We start from the raw sequence: 27,993 nt of genomic DNA, 5'->3' as shown, positions 1-27,993 counted from the left end.
GTAGGCCTCTTTGGTCAGAGTGGTAAAGCCAACAAACAGATTATAAACCAAAAGCATTTGAGATGCTTTGAAAACTTTTCTTATTATTATTTTTTTTATATAAATATTCTGTATTCTTCACTCTAATTGATGATTGTGAAGCCACCAGTTGCACGCACCGCCCGCTGCAGGTCTGTGCGTGATGACGTTTCCAAAAAGCGGGCGGACTCAAATTGATCAAATGGGTGGGAGGGTGTGGGATTACGCAGCGCTCCGATGGATGCGGTTATTGTTGAGGACTACTTGTAGTCTGGCTGAGGGGCTGAGCGCAGCATGGGCACCGGGGACTACGTCTGCCTGACCCTGCGTGGAGGCGCACCGTGGGGATTCACCCTAAAAGAGGGAGAGGGGGACATTTACAGACCTTTACTCGTTTCCCAGGTATCTCCTTATTCTGTTTTGTTTAGTTTTTCATATCACTTTCTTATAGGGTATCAGTTTAAGATCCAGATTCAGGAAATATTTTTATCATTTACTTCTAAAATCCCTGATATGGTAAAACACCTTTTTTCTCGACTGACTTTTTTTTTTTTGCGTTGGCAGTGTTTTGGTGAGAGATTCCTCAGCATCCTTATATGGTCAAGGCCAAAAAGAGAGTACGAGGCTCAGGACAGTGTGAGGTTTTCATGGGTTTGCAGGGACTTCTGCAAGAAAAATAAGGGATTTGTTTTAACCTGGGCAAGAAACTGTGCGAGTTATATCTTAAATCAGATGGTCAACTAAAGGGGATAAAGGTGAACGTTAAACTTTTTGAAAAAGGTCCAGTTAAATGATTAAAAATGAGGTTATTAAGAGAAACATAGGTTATGTATGATCCAAGAGTATCATAGTACGATAAAACTAAGTAAATAAAGCAAAAACACAGTTTTATGATATGAATACAAAGATCTAATATAGAAATGTCTTGCATGATAATGGCTTTTATATAAAAACCCGAAAGAAAAGAAGAAAAATGTCCTGCATGTGGTTTTTCCAAAAGCATAAAACAAAAAATAATTTAAAAAAAATCTTGGTTACTCGGGTTTATGGAATTATACTGGAAGTATTCCTTTTTTGAGATGCTGGAAGTATTTCCAAAAAGTCTTATAAGGCAGGGAAACATCAGCCACCTGACAGGCAGTGTACAGTTATTAGTAGGGGAGGGGCAGCAGTGTTGCACTGATCTATGCTTTAAACAGCCACAAAAAAGTCCTTGTAGGAATCCTTAAAATTACTTTTAACCATAAAAACATAATGATAGAAATTATTTGATGTTTTCAAACCAGAACTAAAAAAAGGAAAGAAAACCCTCTAAACACCTTCCTATCACATACCACAATTTAGAATCCACAGTTCACTAAACTTTCGGTTCCAATCAAACAGCTGAACAAAAAGTGAAACTTTTCTATTCTAAATTTTGTTTAACAACACAGTCGATTACTTAATTTCTTTTTCTGGCATCTCATTTGGAACACTCAAACATAAATGGAACAGTGTAAAGGAAAATCAAACACTCTTGTTATACCTAACCTATATTTTTGTTTCACCTCTTGTGTTTTTTTTATGAATGAAAATGTCAGCAAAGGGCTTAATTAGTATTTCTTGCTATCATGACAAAAAAGTATCAAACCTTTTTCAGCCAACTGATCAGCAGTGTGCAGCAATATATATAAATATCTGCATTCTTCCAATACTCCATGTACAGTTGGAAAACTGTCCAGCAAGTCAGCCATTCTCCCTATCGTCTCATTAAAAGGATTTTTAACTCTGGGAACAGGAGGCCAAAAAAATATAGCTTTAAAACATTTGGTTTTGATTAAGCTTGATACCATAATCAAATGCCTAACTGCAATTAAAGTTCAGGGCAAATCCTTTTGTAGATCTGTCAGTTGTTTTACACACAGTAAGGTGCTTTACAATACAAACGAATTATACCGAGACTCAGGACCTTTTTGAACTCAAGTCATCTCGTAAAACAATTAATGGTATACATTTTGCAGCCTGTAATTCAAGAGGATTGAAAAAAATGGTTTTCTTCCAATTTATATCAGAAAACGTGGTTTGGTTTTAGCATCCTCCTGTCACATGTCAATGTTTCAAGGAGAAGCATGCTCTGTGTCTCAGTAGACGCACGATTGCCTACCAATCTGCCTATTGGTGTACAATAGCATGTTCATTTGGAGGGGAGTATTGATGGATGTGGCTCTAGTGTAAAACCACTAAATCATGTTACCATTTGCTGTCAAAGACTACAGTCCAGCCACAGTGGTGAAATTAAGTGTGTTTCTTTCTGAGGAGCTCGTGTGGCTCTATATATGGTATTGTAAGGCAGGCTGCATGGATCACTCATCAACTCGTCGTCAAAATACTGAAGATGTAAATGTTTTCACTGAGCTACATTCCTTGCAACATCAAAGCTCCAGCTGAAAGAGAAGCCACAGAGACCCTAAAAGCAAGAAGGGATTGTATTTTACTGATAGTCGAACATGAAATAACTGAATCAGGAAGTTTGTTTCTGACTTTACTTTGACTTTTTTTGTGGTTCTAGATAGTATGTTCATGTTTCTCCTTAGAAAACAGTCTTTTTACAAGTAGTAGGATCTCTAAAGCAACACATAAACATGGTTTAGAAGTAAAACAAGAATAACTAAGTGGGGATCAAGACTGAAAGTAAAACAATTCTGCACTCAGTCTTGTAAGAGGGTCTTGCAAAACACTGGGCCATAATCAGGACTCCAAGGCTAAGTTGTATTCTTCAACTGTAACACTGCTGTCCAATTGTGCAGCTTAACACTGAGCTTAATATTATCTGTTTGCTTGTCATCTCTAGGAGATCAGTCTAAGTCATCATGAAACCAGATCTCCATGAAACCCTTTTATTTTTTAGTGGAGAGAGGAAGAACGCTAGGTCAGTAGGCAAAGAAATATGTAAAATATGTTAAATTCTGTTAGATTTAGTGGAAGCTTTGTTTGCTCAAACTCAGTGAATGCTCAGAGCGGTGGTGAGGAGTGCATGACTTCTTAATTCTCTTGTCCATATAAGGGAGGTAGTTTTTTTTTTTTTTTTATTCCAAGTCAGGCAGAAAGCTGATGAGATCACTTTTTTAAAGGTACAGAAACAGCTGAATGTTTGAGGGCTTTTTCTTTTTTTTTTAAATGTACTGCTCTTCTTATTTTGTGGCGTCCTTTTAAAGATAATGCAACCTGGAATGGAAAATCTCATAATGCATTAGATAAGATTTGGGTAAGTGAACTGTACAACCTTAAATCAGTCAAATAGGGTTATTATATATACATCTAAATATGTTCAGAAAAATTATACTGCAAACCTGAATAAATAATACTCTTTGTCTGGATTATTGAATTAGATGTGGTCCAAAAGGCATTTTGTTGTGGATAATCAGGCTATGATAGTGCACCATATATACCTCATTAAGCTATTAAGAAGTCAGTAAAATGGCATTGCATAGTTGCAGCCTGTGGTGTTATCCTGCTCCTCTTAACTAATTTCTCAGCATGTGTATTGGCTCTGTGTTTCTCAGTAAATCATCTTCCTTCTGACAGCACATAAGGTCTAACATTATCATGTATTTTTGCTGGTTTTGGTTTAAGGATAGATCTCCATTGCAGAAAGATCTGATACATCCTAGAGAAAAATCCAACCTGGCTTTTTGTAGTATGTCTCACTGATTACAAAGTGATTTGGGCTTTGGTCTTCAACTGGTTAACCAGATCATAACATGCACTGATATTTTCCAAACATCCTGTTTTCCTCCCACAGGCTAAAAACCCACATTTCTTGGTTTACTGGTGACTTAAACCAACCAAGTTAGAGGGTTAAGTTGCATATCTTTGTTTTTGCATCCTGACACACTGTTCAACTTTGCTTAAGAACACCTTGCTTAATTTCTTGTTTTGTTTTCAATAGATTATTTATTTATTGTTAAATTACCTTTTTACTATGCTATTTGAATTAAGTTCAACGTAATTCAATTTGGTTCATTTATATAGCGCCAATTCTCAAAACATGTCATCACAAGGCACTTTACAGAGTTCATTCAAAGCATACAGAAAGATTATTTAGAAGTGTTTTACCTAAGGAAAACCAACTGCTTACATTGAGTCACTTTCCAGAATTCCCTCTTTCTGGATGAGTATGTAAAAACAGCAGCATTTGCTAGTACCATGTTGTTTACTTTGCAGCAATCCCTCACAGCGAACATGCATGTAGTGTCAAAGTAGATGTAAGCACTTTTAACAGCAAGAAACCTCAAAAGGAACCAGGTCAGTGTAAACATCCTGTGTTAGCCAATTGGGAAGAGAGAAACACACACACACAAAAGGAACGTAGAATTGATCTATGAATACTTTCTGTTAGAGAGGATAGTAGTAAACTAGCTCCATATGGTGCTCTGCATAGGAAAGAAACAGTCAAGCTGGTTTTCATGTCAAAAGAACGAAAGAGAGTAAATAAAGTTAGCTGCAGTAAAATCTAATCCAGTAGCTATGTCTTAGAGAGAAGTAGGACTATACACTTAAAAAGTCAAGCTTTACCATTTATAATTGAAGTTGTTGATAGCAGTGATGCCTCGCTGCAGGACAGTGTCACAGCCCAAATGTAGCAGAAAGTGCATAATGTTAAAAGTTAAACTAACAAATAATGCAAAACTGAAGAATGAGAGTAGCACGTAGCAGAGTGAGGAAATGTAGTCTTTTTTGTCCTCCAGCAGCCTAATACTATAACCAAACACCTATAAAGATAAATAATCCCATAAAGTCAATACTGATGAGATCTGGGGGAATGGATTGCTGAACAGCGCTATGGCTGTGTGTGATCTTCATAGCTGCAATGAATAGATATCTAAAATTATTCTAATTGTCTTCTATGGATGAAGAAAATATACGTATATACTTAGATATATACTTAAAATATACTGCTCTTGGTTTAGAAATGGTCACTTTATGTGACAATATACTTTTTTTTTAGATTACGTATGATATTTCTGAGTGTTTAAAGTGCCATCTCCAGTTTTGTTACACTACGCTTCCTACGAAAAAACTTTTTTTTTTCACCATGGCTACATTATCTACTACAATAGAAGATAAGGATGTAACCTGGTTGACAAGATTCTCCATTTGTGAAGGGGAAGAAAGGAAATGATTTCCCTCTGTTGTTTATTATGGAGGAAAATAAAAAGACATATATTTTAAAAATTGTTCCACCATTATTTAATAATGATCTGCTAAATGAAACCTTCTTTTTAGGGACAGAAACTCCCCCAAATCCTGTCAAATGACAGAGGTTGGTGAAGAAATAGTGTTCTTTTCCCACGAGTTCCAAAAGTATGAACGTAAGAATGTGTGAGTCTATGCACATTTTAAACACGGCCAAAGGGTTCTATTGTAGCTATCACTTTCAATGTCAACATGAATTTCAAAACTATGTATCCTGTACCCTTTTTTGAAATCTGAATTTGCAACACAATTCTGGTGCATTACTCTTACTATTTGTGTACTTCTGTCAAAGTAAGAATTATAGACAACTGTCTTTACACAGAGACTTGAAACATCTATTTTTTCTTATATTTGTGTAACAATTTTATATTGTGTGTCACCGTATGCTGGTTAGTTTTTCACCAAACATTGAATTTTTATATAAAGGCAAACAAGTTCAGTCATACAAGGCTTAAACTGCAAATAGGGGTTTCTGATAAGTGTCTTTCAATATCTGTTTTCTTCTCAACTCAAGAAATCTAGAATTGCAGAGTGGACGACTAATATTTATCCGATCTAGTTGTGGATCGCTTAAGCTCCTGAAAAGTTACCATAAACCTTAAAACCAACAAATACCCCGTATCCATGGTCTATCCATTTAAGTGGACAGCCATGCCTTGCTAAGTTTACAATTGAGTTTTTTAGCATACTATAATGTTTTCTGACTTAGTGATGATTTAGATGTCACTATTATCTCTTGCTTAGGCTCCATTCTTGTTACTAAGGTACTCTTAGAAACGTTTGAGGTTTTTAGAGAACTGTCATATTCATAATAATATTAAGTTAAAACAGTTTGATTAGTTTAACTAATTGATTTACATCAAGAACAAACTGGTTATCAGAGGGAGGAAGAACACATATGCACTTACAAGAAAAATATTGGGTGCTTACTTAAAAAATATGTGTCATATAAAAATCCATTAAAAATACTTTTAGGCATTGTGTTGAAAAAAAGTCAAAAATCTAATGATTGTAAAAAATCTTTGCAAAGTAGCTTGGTGGTACATGTGGTTGAACCTTACAAATCTTTGGACTTGAGAACAATAATAATAAGTTGATTAGACAGTACTAGTAACTTGATATGTAACATGTCTTATTCTGTAAAGCAGGGATGTCAAACTAGTTCCAGAAAGGGCCCGTGTGGCTGCAGGTTTTCTTTCAAACCAAGCAGTAACACACCAGACACCATCCATCTCATCATGTCATCATGTTAAGATTGGATTCGCTTAATGAGAGGACAGGAGTCTGGTGTGCCATTGCTTGGTTGGAAAGAAAACATACAGGCACACAGCCCTTTCTGGAACCAGTGTGACACCCCTGCTGTAAAGTTACTGTGATGCGTTAAACCCATATCTGTCACATCCTATTCATGGGACATCGGTGGCACTTCCAACTTTGTAGCCTCATCCTGTCAAAGTAAGGCTGCTGTCCATTAGGATGGTGTTGCATTGCGGAATAAACCATCCTAAGGGTTAAAGTACAGCAGCTGATTCGATTCATACTATTTCAGCAGTTTCAGAATAGCTTTTGGTGATTTTGGTGTGACCAGTTATCAGGTTAACCCGGGGCACGTTGAAGGGATTTACCAAAAATGTAAGAATGTGATTCAATTTAGCTATTGTAGTCTCTGAGAAATGCGTCCTCTGATATTAGTTTGCATTTTAAGCCTGCTTTATTGAAACTAGTAGAAAACTGGCTACCCTGACATACAGCATTGTGTGATTAAAACCATTCACTAAGAAGTGCGCAGTAAATGTGAAAAATTTTTTTGTACAACAGTGGACAAACCTGTTTATTGTCAGCTGTATTTACCTGTTACATCTTTAAACAAATGACTCACGCTTCACTTTCATGTGCAGTAAATTTCAAACAAGACAGGGAGAGGGAAAATATGATTGCCTTTTGAGCCTGACTGTGTATATTTGGCTTCCAAGGAGAGCAGCGACAAACATTCCCCCTCCTTTTTTGGAGTTTGGAAATGTTACCACTTGGTTCCAGCAGAGTCCATCCTCCCAGTACTAAGATGTGATTCCCGATGGACGGCTGCTCTTACATCCTTTTAGGGTCTGTTTATGCACCACATATAATATCTGAGCATAAAGTCAGGGGGAGTACTATAAAGTATTATACTTGCTTCTCTTATAGTGTAGTAACAAGGCACGTAGAACTGTTTGGAACTTTCTTTTTGTAACAGCTTTTATTGCATTTGAGTAAGCCATACTGTGGGGTTTTGCATGCCAGATTTAAGTAAATTAAAAAACAAAACAAAAAACTGAGAAATCCTTAAAACCAGAGTGGAAAACAGATCTATGCCTTTTGAACATGTCATTAATGCGCCATCTAGTGATTATTACTTTTTACTGCAAGTGTAATTGTCCTTATAATAGAATGTTAAAAAAAGAACTGATGCACTGAAGTGTCACCTTTTCGACATTGAGTGTATAGGTGTGCATCATTGTGTTTTTGAATTTAGTATAGTAATTCATATTTTGAGGGAAATAATTTATGTTGGCTGTTTTTTATAGAGGAGGGCCTAAAAATAGTGTCATATTTTTAAGATTTTTATCATGATAAATAACATATTTTGCAAGAAATTGATAATAATTGGAGAAAGTTTTAAATAATAAGCTAATAAACTATCAAATGTTACTTTACCATTAAAAGCAATAGTATAAGATGTAAACCCAGTAAATTATTGCTACTCTAATGGATTTGCTCCCTATCCTCATGGTAAGAGTCCCTACTTAGGTTTTTCATGCTATAATAATTTTTTCTTCCAAACTTTAATGAATCTCTGAAAGATTTTGGGCAAGACCTTTTTGGATTAACATAAGTTTAGTGTACTGGATGCACCATTTCGTTTTTTTTTATTTTTAGGGTTTATGGTCTATTGGCAATGAGAGGGGACCATATCAGATAATAATAAAACTAGTGTTTATGTATTTAAGTTTGTCCAAGCTTCAAACCTATTAGCAACTGTAGCCGCTGCACATGATAAGAAATGTAATCTAGTTTTGCTATTTGCAATAGGCCCTACCATACTTTCAGAATTGTATCCTCTGACTGTGTGGTACTAATAGGATAATTCATCTTCATAGCTGTATGAATGGCCTTTTGAGCTAATTTTATGGCTTATCTCCCCCTTTTAAAAATTTCCTATTAATAAATCATTAGGTAGCAAGAACCAATTACTGGAAAATGAAACCATCTGTCACTGGTTTAACTGTTAAAGAGGTGCCCTTTTAAATAAGTACCCACTGGCTTGGCCAGCACAGACGGCAAGGATAGCAGGTTGTTGGTTATTTTCTGTTGTTTTTTTTTAACAACTCATTACTTCATCTTTAGAAGCCACATGATGACAGATTTAAATATAACATGTGTTGCAGTTTTTCAACATCCATCCATCCATCCATCCATCCATCCATACATCCATCCATCCATCCATATTCTTCCGCTTTATCCAGAATCAGAATCAGACATACTTTAATAATCCAAGAGAGAAATCACAGTGGAAATCTATATTTGTACCTCTTATTTACCCTATTTAGTTTCTCCTTCCTTCCTTCCTTCCTTCCTTCCTTCCTTCCTTCCTTCCTTCCTTCCTTCCTTCCTTCCTTCCTTCCTTCCTTCCTTCCTTCCTTCCTTCCTTCCTTCCTTCCTTCCTTCCTTCCTTCCTTCCTTCCTTCCTTCCTCACTATCTGGATTTGCATATATTATATCTGTCTGTTGTAGAATACCTACCACAAACTCATGGTATACTTTTAGTTTGTATGTTTAGAAGCAAACTTAAAGGACTTAAAAGAGTGGTTCTAAGTCCCCCTCTCACTCATAAGTATTGACGATTTTCCAAAAGTGAAATATATAATAACTGATTACTCTTTCAATTTGAGCATTTCATTCCTAAGCATGTTATGCTTTCCATCTCAAAATGCAACTTAGTAAGGAATATAAATAAATGCAAAATAAAATAAAATAATATCTGTGTATAAGAAATACTTACTTTTTGGTTGATAAAAGCTTGTTAAATTTTTCTATTAGGTCCCCACAAAGCAGAACAGCCCTATTTTATTTTGCTACCTCAGAAATAAAATTTTTTCATGTACCTCCAGCAATGCACTCACCTCTCCTAGAGGTATGCGTACCCTGGTCACTGACTTAGAACTCCAGAATCATCTTGATTTCTTTATGAAAAATGTATAGGACCCTAGATCCTCATCCCCTCATACTACTTCCTTTATTGCTGTAGTCTTCATTCTTCGTCTCTACTGCTACCTACTTTGTCTGTTCTCCTACATCCCTGGTACTCTATCACATTTGATTATCTGACCAATTGCTATATTTTAAAAAGCTCTGCTTTTGGGCAGCATCTGCCATCCCTAATCAGCCCAGAGTACCAGTTGTCCCAGACTGCAACCCCCATATTACTCTGTTACAACTCATCACACTTCTTTCCTTCTACTTCAGCTTCTCATCTCAATAAACTTTTAAATCAACATTTTTCAGGAGTGGTCTTTGATAGTAAAACAGCTGTTGTGACTCCTATGAGTGATGGTCAGCAATTCTCACATTCAGGTCATGTTCTCTGTCCTTCAGTTTCCACCCCTCCCTCCTTGTCAAGTCTCTGGCTGCCGCAGGGCCATTTATCTTTAGCCACATGGAATCACTGTTATGGGATCAAGATCATTTTTCTAGAAGATACACATTATCTGATGGTTATTTTTTTTCTACCAATCTTATTCCCTTTGCAGGTGGAAGATGGCAGTCATGCCTGCCTGGCAGGAGTTCAGGAGGGTGATGAGGTGGTGTCGATCAACGGGGAGCCCTGCGCTGATCTCACCTTTTCACAAGCTTTAGCACTTATTGAAACATCCATCAACAGTCTGCAGTTACTACTCAAAAGGTTGTTCAATCTTATAACATTTAGTTAAAATAATCAATAGGTGGCAAAGATAAACATAGTATATCGTAAACTTAATGTTTTACCATTATTGATAAAACAATCACTCTGTTGCCAGAAGCATTTCTTTTTCGGTTTTCAGATATACTCGCAGACAAACTGGACTTTTATCTTATGGTTTATTAGAATGTCTACCCACTTTTTTTTACTAAGCCAGCTTGAAGTTCTCTTGGAGCACTTTCTCCGATGTTTCAGACTGTTTATTGAAGTATTTGCCTATTTGTTTTGCCAAGTACGATCTTGGATAGGAAGACTTGCATTCTGTTTTAATTTATCCCAAAGGTTCTCTATCATGTGGAAGTCATGACTTTGTTGGTCAGTAATTTTAATCCAAAACATTCTAACTAATTTCCTTTTTGCTAGAGCAGAGTGAAATCAGAATGGGAACAGGCCATCAATAAAATGATGTTAAAAACTTTGGAGACTATCAAAATGTCATGGCAAAACATTAGATGTACCTTCACGGAAAACGCCCAAAACCGTCCAGACATGATATGTCACCTAAAGGTATTGTTGAGGATTTTCACGAATTTTAAAAGACCTGCCCTCTCCACTTTAAGAAAAATTCTCATGCACAACCCTCTACCTGCTCCCAAGAGGGAATGCCTATTAAATGCGTGCGAGAGCATGCACAAGCCCATTTCTCCTTGTACACGCTCTGTTTAAAAGTTGCAGTTCTCATAGCTCATACAAGCTTACTCTGTCCAAACGTCCGCCCTAACCCTTAAATCCCTCAATCACTATATACAGTGGGGACTGGTTGGAAATGGACGGTTTCCTGCGTGATTCCTGTGTGATTCCCACGTGAATCACGTTGTATTTCCTGAGGCCAGTTTTTTTATTTCAAAAAGAACTGCAATGTACCCGGACAACCACCAGGTGGCGCTTGGGACCTCTGCCGTGCTGAGGGTGACGTTTGTGGGCCTGCAGTCAACTGAAAAGCAGGTTTATTGGGGATCTTGGTGTGATACTGTGCTATTTTATTTTGTTTTTGATTAAAATAAAGTTAATGAATTAATTTAACATAAGATTATGCAGTCAAGTGACTGCATAATCTTATTTTATGAAAATGGTTGCGTAGTTATAGATACACCTCCGATCTTATCTGAGAACTGTTATTTCTATTTATCTGCATCGCTATTATTTAATGAAAAATAAAATTAATTAAGTTGGAGCCGGGGATACGCACTGAGGCGCAACCAGAGAAAGGCGACAGAGACAGTGCTGCGGCTGGTGATGTTGAAATTAAAATCATATCCAAAGTTGATTCCTCATTAAGATAAGCCAAAGTTATTCAAAAGGGTATGTAAGAAAATATATTTTCTTTAGTTTTGTAAAATATAAGTGCCGTTGAAAGCTTTGTTTTTGTGTGTTACTTTCTTGCCGTGCAATACCTGACACCCTGACTCACGTGTTGCGAACTTATAGCGCAGTGGTTAAGCTGAGTGGTCTCCAGATCAACAGCTCGTGGGTTCAATCCCAACTGTGGCCGAGTTGCCTTAAATGTTTTTTTTTTTTTTATAAAGCATCTTAATGCACCTTTTTCCTCCCTGTTTGCACCTCCAGTAACTTCTATGCCAATATGTGACGAGTGAATTTCTCCGCTGTGAGATCAATAAAGCTCATCTAATCACATCTACTCCAATCTAAATAAATAAATAAATATACACATGTTCAATAAATAAATAAGCATTCAATTAATTACCCCCAATAAATGGTGAAATGATATGTTCTCATAATAAATCATTTATTTAAAAAATGCTGTTATGTTCCTTTTTTTTAAAATGCTTAACTATTTTTATTGTTTTATTTTCTTTCAAAAAATCACTAGATTTTAAAATTACTCATAGGTTTTGAAAGGTATTATATATATATAGAAACTAAAACGCTCGGATCTTTCTGTCATTTTGTGTGCGTGTGAAGCATCTGCAATGTTTTCGTTAAATATTCAAATAAATAAGATGGACTTTAAACTAGCAGACACGTTTGGATTTTTGCCATTTAATTTTTTTATTTAATTTTAAAAACGAAAGAAATGGAAATGGGGTTTTTATGTCATGATCTTGGCGCTGATGGTTTGGTTTTTTCCTCTGCTTCTTGCTCCCTGTCTCCCTGGTTCTGCGGTTCTAATCTGATTGTTTGCCTCCCATCAGCGCCAGGTTATTTGTGTGTTTTGGTGAGACGTTTCCTAGCTTTCTTTAGTCTGTCTGCTTCCCTGATTATGACCAGTTTTTTGTCCTGTGGATCAGCAGTCAACTGAAAAGCAGGTTTATTGGGGATCTTGGTGTGATACTGTGCTATGTTATTTTGTTTTTGATTAAAATAAAGTTAATGAATTAATTTAACATAAGATTATGCAGTCAAGTGACTGCATAATCTTATTTTATGAAAATGGTTGCGTAGTTATAGATACACCTCCGATCTTATCTGAGAACTGTTATTTCTATTTATCTGCATCGCTATTATTTAATGAAAAATAAAATTATTTAAGTTGGAGCCGGGGATACGCACTGAGGCGCAACCAGAGAAAGGCGACAGAGACAGTGCTGCGGCTGGTGATGTTGAAATTAAAATCATATCCAAAGTTGATTCCTCATTAAGATAAGCCAAAGTTATTCAAAAGGGTATGTAAGAAAATATATTTTCTTTAGTTTTGTAAAATATAAGTGCCGTTGAAAGCTTTGTTTTTGTGTGTTACTTTCTTGCCGTGCAATACGTGACACCCCTCCCAGTCTGGTCAAGTAGCAGACTGGGAGGGGTGTCACGTGTTGCAAGTTTATAGCGTAGGGGTTAAGCTCAGTGGTTTGTGGTTGAACAGATTGCGGGTTCAATCCCAACTGTGGTCGAGTTGCCTTTAACGTTTTTTTATTTTTATTATTATTATTATAAAGTAATGAAAGTTAGAATGTAACATGTAACTAAAATCCGTCCCAGACCTGGATATACGGTATAGATATTGCTTATATATTGCCACAGTGTTTAGATATTTTTATAATTCTATTAACCCTATTCCATATTATATGTGTCATCTTGCACGATTGTACCATAAAAAAATCCCTAGTTTGTGAACTCCTTCACTGACAATGTCAATAAACCTGATTCTGTTCCTGAAAAAACTGCTGTGAAACATCTTGTTTCTATAATTTCTATTTCTATATTTCAGATTAGATTTTAAAACAACACAAAGTGGGAAAAGAGCATGAGACATGAGCATGCACAGTGAGAAAGGCACTGAGGGAACTTGGCTGGAAGTTTGGGAAGCCCAGATTTACTCCAATGACCCGGGAAAAAAACAAAGAACTACGTCTACGTCAAGCTGAAGAATGGAAGGCTACTGGTGAGAAGTTTGACAATGTCTTCTTCACTGACGAGTCAACTGTGGCATTGGAACGTTTTGCTTTGCAGTGCTGGAGAAAGACTAAATTTAGGGGCATTCCAAAACCTAGAGCGAAACACCCAGTCAAACTGCACGTCTGGGGCGGAATCTCCCGTGCTGGCCCTGGCCCGCTTCTCATTTTTGATGGTATTATGGATCAACACTTTTATGCGGAAGAGATCATCAAAAAAGTTGCGGGTCCGTACTTGAGAGAGCGTTTCTACATGTCTACACATCGTTTTTTCCAAGACAACTATCCCAAACACACGGCTACCATTGCAAGAGCCTGCATCCAAAGTGAGGGGATTAACTGGGTGCCAACACCAGCTGAGTCGCCGGATCTCAACCCCATCGAGTTAGTCTGGGCTGCGATGAAACAATACATTCGCTGCGAGGCCAAACCCAAGAGCAGGGACGAACTGATCTCTGCGATAGAGTCATTTTGGAGGGACAAACTCACCAGAGAGGACTGTAATAAATACATCGATCACCTGGACAACGTAATCGATGAGGTCATAGCCTTGAATGGAGCAGCGACTGGCATGTAATATTCCCAGGGCCAAGAGATACTGTACATGTCATTTGCTATCAGTGATACATTGATTTGAGTGTAAATGCAAATAAAAAACATTCTCTATGACACATTTTCCTGACTTTATGTTTCACTATTATATTATGGGCTACTATATAAATATGTTTTTCAAAGCAAACCTGTAAAAACCCCATTTCCATTTCTTTCGTTTTTCAATTTAAAGAAGAAATTGAAAATAGAGCATTTTAGTTTATATATATATAATACCTTTCAAAAACTGTGTTTTTTCAAAAAATAGTGATCTTTACAAAAAAGGTGCTCGAGATGGAAAAATTGAAGTTTAGCTGCTGGAAGCGCCGCATCAATCAGAGAAGCTGATCTGGGAGCTGCGAGCAAGACAGACAAATCGCTCTGATGACATATGATTTTAAGGAAAATGAAAACTGCTGGATGGATGTCTTCTTACAGACAAAAAAAAGGAACATAACAGCATTTTTTAAATAAATGATTTATTATGAGAACATATCATTTCACCATTTATTGGGGGTAATTAATTGAATGCTTATTTATTTATTGAACATGTGTATATTTATTTATTTATTTAGATTGGAGTAGATGTGATTAGATGAGCTTTATTGATCTCACAGCGGAGAAATTCACTCGTCACATATTGGCATAGAAGTTACTGGAGGTGCAAACAGGGAGGAAAAAGGTGCATTAAGATGCTTCATAAAAAAAAAAAAAAACATTTAAGGTAACTTGGCCACAGTTGGGATTGAACCCACGAGCTGTTGATCTGGAGACCACTGAGCTTAACCACTGCGCTATAAGTTCGCAACACGTGACACCCCTCCCAGTCTGCTACTTGACCAGACTGGGAGGGGTGTCACGTATTGCACGGCAAGAAAGTAACACACAAAAACAAAGCTTTCAACGGCACTTATATTTTACAAAACTAAAGAAAATATATTTTCTTACATACCCTTTTGAATAACTTTGGCTTATCTTAATGAGGAATCAACTTTGGATATGATTTTAATTTCAACATCACCAGCCGCAGCACTGTCTCTGTCGCCTTTCTCTGGTTGCGCTACAGTCCGTATCCCCGGCTCCAACTTAATTAATTTTATTTTTCATAAAATAATAGCGATGCAGATAAATAGAAATAACAGTTCTCAGATAAGATCGGAGGTGTATCTATAACTACTATCAATCTATCTATAAATATTTTCATGAAATAAGATTATGCAGTCCCAATGTTAAATTAATTCATTAACTTTATTTTAATCAAAAACAAAATAAAATAGAACAATATCACACCAAGATCCCCAATAAACCTGCTTTTCAGTTGACTGCAGGCCCACAAACGTACAGACACGGTGTCTACTGCAAGTCTCTGACTAAAGGAGCTGGTCAGCTCCTCTTTTTATACAGGCTCATGCGTGAATGTCCAACGAATAACTCCAATTGTTGTTTCAAAAATAGAAAACCTGGTTTCATTACTTTACATTCTAACTTTCATTACTTTATAAAAAAGCGATAATAATTATAATAATAAAAAAAAAAAAAACATTTAAGGCAACTGGGCCACAGCTGGGATTGAACCCACAGTCTGTTGAACCAAAGACCACTCAGCTTAACCTCTGCGCTATAAACTCGCAACCCATGACACCCCTTCCAGTCTGCTACTCGACCTATGTAATTCTGACTCATGGGACGCCGAAATGGAGTCAGACTGCCACCTAGTGGCTATAGTAGTCACATGTTTTTCACACAATACGTGAAACATGCGGAGCGTGAGTGAAGTGTCCATTTCCAACCAGCGCCCACTGTAGAGCAGGACTATATAGTGGACTTTATAGCGAACTTGGTTAACCTGACCGTTCTGACAGATGATCACTGCTTTTTGCTCCCTGTCATGTAGTACCTCCTCTACTGCACGGTGCCTGCGCAATCTTTATTAGTGGCCACTGTCATGTAATTAATGGCGACAGCAGGCCGCTATGACAGCAAATTCTATAATACTTTGCAAGGAGAGCTCTCCGATTAAAGCATTGCAGGATTTATCTGCCTCTTCTAAGGCCTTTTGTTTCTTCTCATACACTTCGTAGACACTTTTTCTCTTATGACCCTTGGCCATTTTCAAAGAACCGCGATGAGAAAGGTGAGCTTCTATGACTGTCTGAAATCATATCTCACCAAAGATATACGCTGGAAAGCGCGATGTGCAGAAAAAGATGGTTAAGGGGAAGATGCATGTAGGATGGCCTTATGTAAACATATCACCAGAATGATTGAAAATTAGGAGGACCAATTATTAAGATGATCCACCCAGAAATAAAAGATTGTCCTCTATACCTTTAAGACATAACATTTGATAGTAATGTAATGTAAGTAATTTGATAGTAAAAATGATAGCTTTGATTGTGGTTTTATTATGGCCTATTACAAATTCCCCAATATATAGGGCACCAGTACAAGTAACTTCATATTAGACTTAAACTTAGACATGCTATAATATTGTAGATAATCACTGTTGTAGGTTGATTTTTATTCTTAGTGAAAAGTGAACTTTTAAACTTTGTTACCTTTTCTTTCTTCTGCATATAGAATGGCTTTTATAATGGAGCTGATAACCTTTAGTGTACTTCTTTAAATCTATGAGGACCTGGTCCCCCTTTTCATTTGTATTCTTCAGAATCCAACTGACTGGAGTTCAGTGACTCCAGTAAGATAATGAGATTGTTTAATTTCCTTGGAAGAACCCCTTCAAATTGGAAATTAGTACCAGTGAGGTGTAAATGTAATTACTTTCCCCTTTATGGATCTGACCTTTTGTTTAAGAATGACTGAGGATTAGTTCTACTTCATTGCTTTGACAATTTATACCTTGTGGCTTATTGCTTCAATCAAATTTTATGTGTTTAAATGGTACGATTTGGACATTATTCTGTCTTGTGCAAACAAGAAAATAGTTTACATATTTAAACCTATCATATTTCTTCTATTTGTTTTGTTTTATAGCTGCCTCAATTTTATAGAAAAAAAAAACTGCACTTGATAAAATTTATTAAGGCCAATATTAGTTTTACATATGAAGCACTTTAAATACCCAACAGGTCCTACACACTACACACAATAATAAGATACAAATGATCAATCATAAAGCACATTTCTATAAGTAAATTTGCTTTTTAAGAACAAAGAAAATACAACAAAATAATAGATTTTTTTAATTTCATGGCTGTTTTGTTCTCACTCTTCTCTTTGAAAGATATATCATCTCCTCTGATGACTCTGATTCTGAAGGAACGTACCTTGGCAAAACTGTCTCTTCAGATGAGAATTTCAAAAGCACCACCCTCCACACCATTTCTCCAAAGACTGAAATTCCAAAAGAGATCTGCATATTTGATCCCCAAGGTAATGTTCTCCACCGGGAGTTGGACAGTGACACTGAGGCCCCCATCAAAGGTAACCTATCAGATGATTTGGGAGACCATGAGCTGGATTTAAAGCATGAAAATGAAGTTGAAAGGTGCTTCTCCCCTGGAGAATTTGTGGAGCTTCAGGTGTCCCTGTCTAAGCAGACCTTGGACAATGGGGTCTGCACCTCTCTTGGGAGTGCTCAAGGGATTAAGGGTGACTTTTCAACCATTGAAACAACTAACACCACCTCAACGAGTCATGTGCCATACACTGATAGAGAGCCACTCGGACAGCATGGCTTGGTGGTCAGGGCTCCCTCAGTGGATGTCACTTTGCAGCCGCCTGATGCATCAGAAGCTGGGAGGGGTGCTCTGAGTGTGGGTGGCTCTGTGGTAATTGAAGACATTGGGTTGCAAAGGGAAGAGAAGGAAGGAGGAGGACTTTGTCAGCCTGTTCCTGGATCTTTTACTGTCTCATTTGAAATTCCATCTGATGAGGCAGCTTTTTCAGAAGAGCAGGAAGACTCTGACTCTGAAGGTGATCAAGGAAAACCTAATAAGCATCGGGCAAAACACGCAAGTAAGTTAATTTTGAGCATTTTCTATTTTTGCCTAGATATATTGCATCACTTCAGTGCATTTGTTGGCATGTGTGCATTCCAAAGGCTGATGTCCAGTGTGTGTGTGCGTGTGTGTGTAACTCTTAAAATAGTATGCCTTAAACTACTCAGGAAGGCAGGAGCTAATTCCTTTCAATGAAAGCAGATATGGGAGAACCAGAAAGGATATTTTTAAGAAGTATGACACAAACTGTTAGAATTTTAAAGACAAAAAAAGTATTGGTCACTCTTGAAAAGCAGTCATTTCTTCAAACATTGTAAAAGTTTTGTATGGGGGGAAATATAGATGTAGTGAGGAGCTTCTCTGAGCTGTGTAAAAGACAGAAATATCACCGGAGCACAGTGATGATGACTGCAGAAGTGGCTCCTTGACAGACACCAGCATGTGTTCCCCTCATCTGTTACCTGATCCTTTCAAACTGGGTGCTTTAACTGGGCTGAAAAAGTGAGGGTGTTATTCACTCGCCTTGTCTTCTCCACCCATTGGTTTCTCCTGCGTGAACATTGAAAAGTAAGCCTGTCTGATTGCTTTTTTGAGGAATAACTTTGCTTTGTCAGGTTGTTCAGTTCAAATGTTGTAATTTGTATTAACTTACAGATAACAACTTCTTAAGACAAACCAACTCTTAGATTCAATTCATGCATGCTATTTCTAGATTTGATATAGTTGGCTTGTTAGTCTAAATAGTTGATTTGATGTATGGTATTTTATGTTTTATGAGTGAATCAAAAAACAAACAACAAAAACAAATATCATATAGGTCAGATAATTTAATTGGTCCTCTGTTGGATTGCTATTTCACACAGCTTAATATACAGTACTGTTACAAGCAGGAGACTTTAAGACAAATAGGAATATAAGATATGATCATGCAAACACAGGGTTAATTTTAGTTTTAGTTGTTGAATGTTTAAATCTTTTAACCATATTGCAAGAAAAAAGGTATATATTAAACCTAACTCTATCTTATCACTTTAGCTATTTTCTAAAACAATTGACATATATAATCTCATGATGCACAAAAATATTTTATCTGTGTTGTATTAAATGTTTAATTTGATTCATATTTTTCTGCCCTTTTTTATGTCAATAAGTTCTTAGGGTTTTATGTTCTTTCACGGTTCCTGGCAATTGCTCAATAACAGTAATATTTCACCCCCCAGTTTAGACTCAAGATGTGTAATGTGACCAAAACAATTATTTCACTCTCAAGCCTTGAAAATACTTTTCCTTTGCAACCCTTATCATAACAATATGTAATGTTATTAACCTAATTGAGCTTTTTTCATAAATTTAGTCTCTTTTAGTTTCTAAATGTGTAATTAGGAACTTTATTTTGAAATTAAATTAAGGAAAAGGTAATTTCTTTCCCCTATAATTCAGGAGTTTCATTGTACTTTGATATATTCTAAACACAGGACTTTTTTTTTACTTCTCTACACAGGGCTCAGACGCAACGAAAGTCTGTCAGAGAAACAGTTGAAGGAGAATAAGTCCAAAAGTAAGCGTATTGCTCTCCTTCTGTCTGCCGCTCCATCAAACCCCCATAACAAGGGGTTGTTGATGTTTAAAAAACATCGTCAGAGAGCCAAGCAGTTTACACTTGTAAGCTACGGTACAGGGGAGGATGAACCAGAGTTCAGTGACGAAGAAGACGAAGTGAACGGAGACGAGAAGCAAGAAAACCCAGCTGGTGAATTTAGCCTCCAATCAACGATAGATCCTAAATCAACAAAGAGATTGCCTTTGATTGCTGCAGGTAGTAAGGGTGTACTAACTTTTAAATTGAAGAAAAGTCTTCTTGAAATGAATAATAACTTGAACAACCAAGTAGAGATGGAATGTTTGCCTGAAACCAAGGGCAAGGGTGCCCTGATGTTTGCACAAAGGCGGCAGAGGATGGATGAAATTACTGCTGAACATGAGGAACTTCGGCGCCAAGGATTACCTGTGGAAGCAACACAAACACTGGAGAAAAAAGTAGTGGAGCAGTCCTATATACAGTCCCCAGAAGGCCATGCTTACATGGATGTAAATATGCACCAACAAAATCAACAACAGTACCAGCAGTATCAGGAGCAACAGTACTATGAGCAACAACAGAAATACCAGCAGCAGCACCAACAGTATCAACAATATCAGCAGCAGCAGCAGTATGAACAACAATACCAGCAACAGCAACTGTATCAGCAACAACAACAATATCACCAAGAGCAGCACCAAATGCACCACTATTCTACAAACACCAATGGTACAATTCAGCATGAGACAAATGAAATTCAGGGTTCTTTCTCTAATCGTACTGCAAAGCCCTTTACAGCAGAAAATGTGGTGGCAACCCCTTATTCTCATGCAACAAGTGGGACCAATCAAGATTCTGTGGGCCAAGGAGAAAATATAGCCTCCCGAGATGAGCGCATATCTACTCCTGCAATCAGGACCGGCCTGCTGTTGGACTCAAGGAAAAAGAATACAAGCAAACCTATGTTCACATTTAAAGAAGCCCCCAAAGTATCGCCTAACCCAGCTTTACTGAACCTTCTCAACAGAAATGACAAAAAAGGGTTTGAGTCTGGACCTGAGGAAGACTATCTTAGCCTAGGGGCTGAAGCTTGCAATTTTCTACAGGCCCAAAGACTTAAACCTAAGATTCCTCCACCCGTTGCCCCAAAGCCTATGATCAACCCCAACTCTCCTCCTTGGTCTGCTCAGATAGAAGCAGCCAACCAGGACATACCTCAGTGTGCTGAAAATAGTCTGTCAACACCTGCTGCAGCCCCCACTACAGAAAATGGCCCTGCTTCAGAACTAAAGCCAACTACTGCACCTGCCCCTGAGCCCTCTACCCTTCATACCCCTGAGGAAACTACTGCAAATCCCACAACAGAGCAGCAAACATGGACTCTGCCAAAGCCAGAATCCCAACAGAAGCCTCCACAAGTTGCACCCAAAGAGGCACATGAACACATGATTTCTGCTCAGCATTCTGAGACTTCTCAAAACATGTCATGGGGTTTAGTATCGTCACAAGCACATCAACAGTCGTCTGCTTCTTCGTGGCAATTAACACAAATGCAGCCTCAGAATCCACCTCCAAGTCAGTCTCCACCACAGCCACCATGGGTAACACGACAACCTACCCAGAACCAACCAAACACCAATACTTGGACTTCTCATGGTCAGCCATCCTGGACTCAACCAGGAGAACAAGCACAACCTCAGACAAATGCTCAGCCACCTTGGGCCCAGCCACAAGAACAACTTCAATCCCAGATACAGGTTCAACCACAATGGATGCACACGAAGGACAAGCCTCTTTTTCAGCAAACACACCAATCGTGGAATGAACCACAAGTACCAGTGGAGACACAGCCCAGGAATCAGTGGACACAGCCATCCCAAACAGATTCTCAGCAGCAGACACCATGGGCTCAACAAGTGCAGCAAAAGCCTCAAGTGCAACCTCCATGGGTTCAACAAGTTCAGCCAAATATACAACCACAGCCTCCATCGGTTCAACAGGTTCAGCCAGAAACACAGTCACACTGGGGACAGCAACATCCAGCTTTGCCACAATCATGGGCAAATAACCAAGTACCTGGTCAACCTCAACCACCCTGGGTCTCAACTCCACCTCACCAGCAACCACATGGTAATCTATGGCCAGCATCACAATCACAAGTTCAAAGTCAGCCATCGTGGATGAATGCACCGGAAGTATGTCAAGCACAGGCTCCAGTTAATCTGAATCCATGGGCACCAGTTCCTGAAAATCCACCTCAGACATCATGGGCTCAGTACCCTCCGGAACATGGTGGTGAGCAGCAAACAAGTTCTTGGACCCAAGAGCAAAATCCGGCGCAACACCAGCCACCCTGGGCTCCAGCAGTTCCCTCACAGCTCACACAACAGTCCAACTGGCAGCAGTCCTTTTCAAGCACATCTCAGCAGCCACAACCTAGTACATGGTCTTCAGGTCAAGCTCAGCCTCCAACGCCGGTTAATGAGTGGAGACCACAGTTATCGCAGACACCTGTAAATGTTTCTATGTCTGCAGTTAACACCCAATCTTCTCCCAAACCGTGGCATCCAACGCAAAATCAGACTCCTCCTCCTCCTCCACGCCGAATGGTCTCTTATACTGTTGGTCAAAAAGCTGCATCACCTGTCAACCCGATGGCTACTGTTTTAAATCCTAAAATGACCCAAGGTTCAGCTTTTGAGATGCCAGTTGTCAAAGGAAAAGGAGCTGACATGTTTGCCAAGAGACAGTCTCGTATGGAGAAGTTTGTTGTGGACTCTGAGACTGTGGAAGCCAACAAAGCAAGCCGATCAACATCGCCAGCTGCATCCTTACCAAATGAGTGGAAATATACACCCAATGTACGTGCTCCACCTCCCAGGGCTTACAATCCTATTCAGTCTCCATTTTATCCTCCAGCAGCAACAAAACAGCCCCCTGCAAGTAGTCCTTTGACTAAAGCAAAGAAAAAGGACCAAGAGAAATCAATGCCTGCCCTGAAACCGCTTAATGTTATCGATGTAATGAAGCATCAACCTTATAAATTAGATTCTGCACTCTTTATCTTTGGCCCAGGAGCTGAGGCTTCTAAGCCACCTGTACCAAAGCCCAGCTCTCCTCCTAGTACAAATCCTGACACCCAAACAATTAAATATGAACAAATGGCTCCCATTCAGCAAGCTGGGCCATTTACACCTCCTTATCCCCAAGGCTATGGGATACCCATACAGCCTGTAATGCATGATCCCCAGTATCAGCATGCCCAAGCTAATGTTTACCAATATCCACCACCTCCTGGTGGTGTGTACCAACAAGATTATAACCAGCAGTATCAGCAGCCTGTGCCACCACCTTATCATCCCCAAGCCCCTCAGCCGTTAAACCTACCATACCAGCAACCTGCTTACCAGCCAGCGAGTAGCCCTCCTTATATGGCAACTCCTTCACTTCAGTACAAAGCACAGCCTAGTAGTAGTTACAATGAACCAAGTTTCCCTTCAGCTCCCAGGCTTGAGTCTGTAAGTGGTGGCAATACTGGGGCAGCCCCCAAACCTAAGTTTACAGCTAACAAGAGTTCAGCTCAGGTGTGGAAGCCGACATCAGCTGAAAAAGAGTGATTTTTCATAGGCAAATGGCAGGAACATTGCCTATTTTATACAGTTAGTGCTCTTTCAAATTGGCCAGTGGAAGAATTTGAACAAATAGTGCAAACCTTCTGGTGGAATCAATGCCTCCGCCTCCTGGATTGTTATAATGATAAAACTTTTATTTGTTATTAGATTACAAACTTTCAGCCCTTATTCAGATTAGTAAAATATATATTTTTTTTCTTTTAAGAAGTAGGCTAAACCTGGGTAGTTGTCTGCAAATCTAAGGTGATGTTAAGAATGTAGGGGAGCATTTGGGCATTTTAAAAGGAAAGCAAAATGGAGGGGAGTAGAAGTGAATGGTACATAGGATATGAGAAAATGTGTTTAATTGTGTAAAGATGAAATGTTGAAAAGTCCTAATATTATATTCCAAACTGATAGCAATTGAGGGAAGGGGGTTGTGGGAGAAAGGTATAGTTTGTATTCACAAATGCAATGTCAGTGATATGAGAAATCACCTTTGGCTTTGAAGGTAAAGTTAAGTTCAAAACAACCACAAATTATTTTTGCTGTAGTTCAAAAAGATTGCAATCTAGTGTGTGGAAATTGAAGAGCAGTGAACAGTTTTTGAATGGAATGGATATACTTGAGTGAGGGATTGCATTGTGCCAAGGAGTTGATGCAATCAGCTGGTTTTCCTTAGATAGAGAGCTTTGAACCGATCTGACTGTATGATCTGGTTGAAATATCTGTAAAGTGCCTTGAGATGTGATGTGAATTGACCCATGTAAATAATCTGAACTAAATTGATATATAATTGATTCCAAGCTTGGAAATTACAATCCAGCAGCAAGGCAAGGAAACATGAAATATAGCACTAAAAGCATGAAAATATTCTTATTTACAGAAAGTATTTTGAGTTTCTTTGTTTTTATGTAATTTCTTTTTAATATCTCCTTCTTAGGTGGGTTAGTGTTATTTTAAGCTGCTTACCAGCTGTTGCATCATGTTAGATGCTATATTTAAAGTGCCTTAAGAGAAGTCCAGTTCTGACATCCACATTGTGCTGTAGGCTTAGATTTCTCATCAGACAACTGAAAGCTAATACCTTTTAGACATTAGTGAGTTATCCTCTTTCAGGGTTATCATTAACACATCCTTATCTGTTTAACATATTGTTTCGATAATTATTTTTAAAACCTCATAAGTTAAGGACTATGTCTTATGAGTACAATGTACATATGGTACAGGGCTTCTTTTGTTGTGTTTCTGCTTGATTCTTTTTATTGTGCACTTTATGTATGATTAACTGCAGTGCCATTAAATCATCTGTTTCCTTTTCTTGGGTTTCCCTTTCTTTTACTTTGGGTATGCTTTGGGTTTCCTTGCTATTTCTGTCTTTTTCTTCTGTTCCTGATTTCCCAATGAAAGGAGGCCTTAGTCTCACAAGGTTTATATCCTAAAAAATATTCTGCAACTGACTTGCCATCTTATAATCTTAAAAAAAAGGTGTGCTTAGGAAGCACATTCCTGGAGAATGACAGTCTGATAATATATTCATGAGAGGTATTGGCTGACTCCAGTGTGGTCTCATTTAATTCAGGAGGTCAAGTGTTTAATGCATTTTTCAAAAAGATTAGCAATTTCTTATTATAGACTTTTGTATCACAGTTAGTTTATGGTCACCTTTTACTTTTAGGACCTAATCTTCAAAAGGTTTACAGGTATTAGAAAATATGCAAACATCTTTATACACTCAGGAAATCTTCATAGAAGGTACAAATTTGATTTGTGAGTGCATTTTAGCTGGCATAAATTATTTTTCCATATGTACCTTTATATACAGTACATGCTGAGCAAACCATTCAAATATGCATGGTTGTCATATTTGCAAATTTAAATACTTACTACTCATAAATGAAAACAGAATGAGGGAACTAAGATATTGTGGAACACTCATAAAAAAATAAATGGAATATAAATCCATATGGTCTCAGAAATATCTTAAATCTGACAAAAGTAACAATAGTTAACAAAAGTCAGACTTTGCTTTTCAAACATTTATTTTAGCAGCATGATTAAAAAGTAAATAAACTCACATAACAGTCCTGGACAAAAGTGGACCCCTAGAAAAGACTGAAAATGATTCAGTCCACATTTGGATTAAATATCACCTTGGAAATACTTTCAGGGGTGTTAGTATTTTTGCACAGCATCTCTCTATAGAGTGACAGTTCTCCAGGCTTTATTTCTTTTTCTCATATTATCACTTCATTACTTGCCACTGTTATTAAACATCATACTAACGCTGGAAAAACAGTCTAGAAATAAGTAAAAAATCTCTAAAATTAAGTGTATTTACCCTTAATTTGAGAAGGTAAAATGAGATAGCTTGCCAATGAAATGAGTGTGTTTACTCTTGAAATAAGATAATTAAATAATATGCACTTGAAATAAAACAATGCAATTGTCTTTTCTTATTTTAAATGTAAATTGTTTTTTTCCATCGGCAAAATGTCTCTTTTACCTCCTCAATCCAAGAACAAAGGCACTATGACCTATCTAGATTTATATTTTTTTCCAGTGCATGAACTATGAACCATTAAGACAAAAAAGGTAATAAAAATTACATAAGAACTTAATACTGTAGGTTAATACTGTAGATAAATCAAAGCATCACAGCTATCTTATGGCTAATTGAAATAGGAACATTGGGCACTCGATCAAAAGCAGCCGGTTACAAAGAAGCACGTTACTCCAACTTCTTTAGTTTGATAAAAATAACAGACTTGGAGTTATGGACTCAAACCTGAGATTTAGACATGGGTCTCATCTAGCCCCCAATTTTCCAAAGACATTATCTTTATCAGCTTTTTCTATTTGAGGCTTCTTATTTTACACTCTTCCCATTTCTCCTTTTCTGAGTACATAACCTCAATACTTTGCCATAATTACATTTACAGAAGAGACAGGAAAAATGAGTGAAGAAGCAAGAAAAAGATTCCATTTGAAGGAAAATATAAAGAAATTATAGATTTTTTTGGTTTAAAACAGCAGTATTTAAATAATTTTTCTTTTCTCCTGGATTTAACCTTTTTCCTATTATTCTAAGCTCTTTTTTCCTCTCCACATGTTTAGAGAGTACATATAACTATCCACAGGATGGCAGCACCTACCTCTTATTTTGTCTGCTGTGTTTCACAGACTGTGCTAACATGGAGACAATACTGGTGTGCACCCTCACCTTAGACCTTCCTTCACTTCTTTTCTCTCTGATACACACATTCACTGAATACAATCACAATCTTAAAACTTTTGCTTTGAGGAATGAAGAGTTATCCTGCTCTGTTCTGACAAAATGGCTTATTGTAGCCTTGAAGTTATTTTAATTTACATTTATTTTTAATAATGACATTCAACCTTTATGAGGAAGATCTTTGTAGATGTTATTTATTTATTTTTTTGCCAGACAAATAAGCAAGTTTCTAAAAATAGTCTTTCTGAATCTGTCTACAGGCAGTGGGAAGAAGCTACTCCCTTTCTCCCCCATCCAGGATGCAATTCAAAGGCCAGAAATCCATGTCTGCTTCTTCCTCTCCCAAGCCTCCAACCCGAGTTTCAACAAACCCCACGGTGACGCAGACACCCCATTTGGGCAAAGGCTTCAAACCCCTCACCCCCTGGGAGGCTGCCTCCCGCCACCCCCTGGGTCTTGTGGATGAAGCCTTTGCTTTTCAAGACCTCCAGCAGTCTCTTGCCTCAAATGTCCACTTGGCTGCCTGTCGTAAAATCCTACCTGAGCCTCCTGTCGAGTGGAAGGGTAGAATCAGTTACCCAGCACAACAGAAAACAGGCACCCAGGCTTGGAGCCAAGGCTGCGGTCAGAGCCGAGCTCCAATTGCATCTTTCATGTCTCCGCTGAGAAGCCCTGCCTCCAGCCCAGTCAACCTGGTAGGTTACAGGTCACTTCCCAGGCAGTGGCAACCTCAGAGGTATGGGGTTGAGACAAACCAGAGAGCCTCTATGTCTGCATCCAGGAGGCCAACATACATGTCAGCTTACTCTAACAGTACCTTGACCTGGAGACGGTAGAACACAGACAGGATGTTTGCAAGTAAATCCATATCACTGTCTGATCCAATTACAGACTTAAGCATGGTTTCAGCAATTCTTTTTACTTGCAAGCTTTCTTTAAAGTTTTACTTTTTTGCTTTCCAGAGAAAAGGTCTTACATAAAATGGCCGACTTTGCATGCAACATTTAATTAAGGAAGGAGGTGATTAATAAAACCAGGTTATATGAATGCATAGAATTGATGACTGCAACATTTAGCTGGGTACGATGTAGACTAAGGAACAGACCCTGGTAATTATTGGCATCCCCTGGTTAAGATGTGCACACAACCCTCTCCCAGTGTGCATTGGATATTCTGTTTAGATGTTTCTATTTCTGCTACTCCTGTAGATCTGGGCAACTTTAGATAAAGTATTTTCTTCATTAGTTTGTTCCATTTTGTGACTTATGAAGAAAAGCATACATCTAGCTCTCTTGAGTTGTATGCCTCTTGATTTTCTTACTTTCAAGAGTGAAAAAAAATGCTATCATTGTAACATTCTATTACATTACATATTTATGGAAGTAGGTACAATAATTTGTTCAATCACACATTTTCATC

General features: G+C 37.9%; 1 protein-coding gene across 1 annotated transcript; it reads left to right on the top strand.

Moving 5' to 3' along the window:
- The first annotated feature begins 279 nt into the window (after positions 1 to 279).
- Positions 280 to 24,659, top strand: LOC119771478 (synaptopodin-2). The gene is made up of 4 exons (XM_038267502.1): positions 280 to 420; positions 10,041 to 10,192; positions 17,432 to 18,165; positions 19,651 to 24,659. Exons 1-4 carry the CDS (start codon positions 313 to 315, stop codon positions 23,343 to 23,345), a joined length of 4,689 nt encoding a protein of 1,562 aa, XP_038123430.1. The 5' UTR covers positions 280 to 312; the 3' UTR covers positions 23,346 to 24,659.
- Positions 24,660 to 27,993: the final 3,334 nt, after the last annotated feature.

This window comes from Cyprinodon tularosa, unplaced genomic scaffold, assembly GCF_016077235.1.
Source record: "Cyprinodon tularosa strain WSP-4 unplaced genomic scaffold, ASM1607723v1 ctg674, whole genome shotgun sequence".
Taxonomy (NCBI): Eukaryota; Metazoa; Chordata; class Actinopteri; order Cyprinodontiformes; family Cyprinodontidae; genus Cyprinodon; species Cyprinodon tularosa.
This window is presented reverse-complemented; position numbering and strand designations above follow the sequence as displayed.

Excerpts from the sequence above, each read along its gene's own strand:
- LOC119771478 (XM_038267502.1), top strand. The coding sequence starts at position 313 with ATGGGCACCGGGGACTACGTCTGCCTGACCCTGCGTGGAGGCGCACCG. Across the intron at positions 10,193-17,431 it reads CTGCAGTTACTACTCAAAAG|ATATATCATCTCCTCTGATG; the intron begins GTTGTTCAATCT and ends TCTCTTTGAAAG. Across the intron at positions 18,166-19,650 it reads GCATCGGGCAAAACACGCAA|GGCTCAGACGCAACGAAAGT; the intron begins GTAAGTTAATTT and ends TTCTCTACACAG.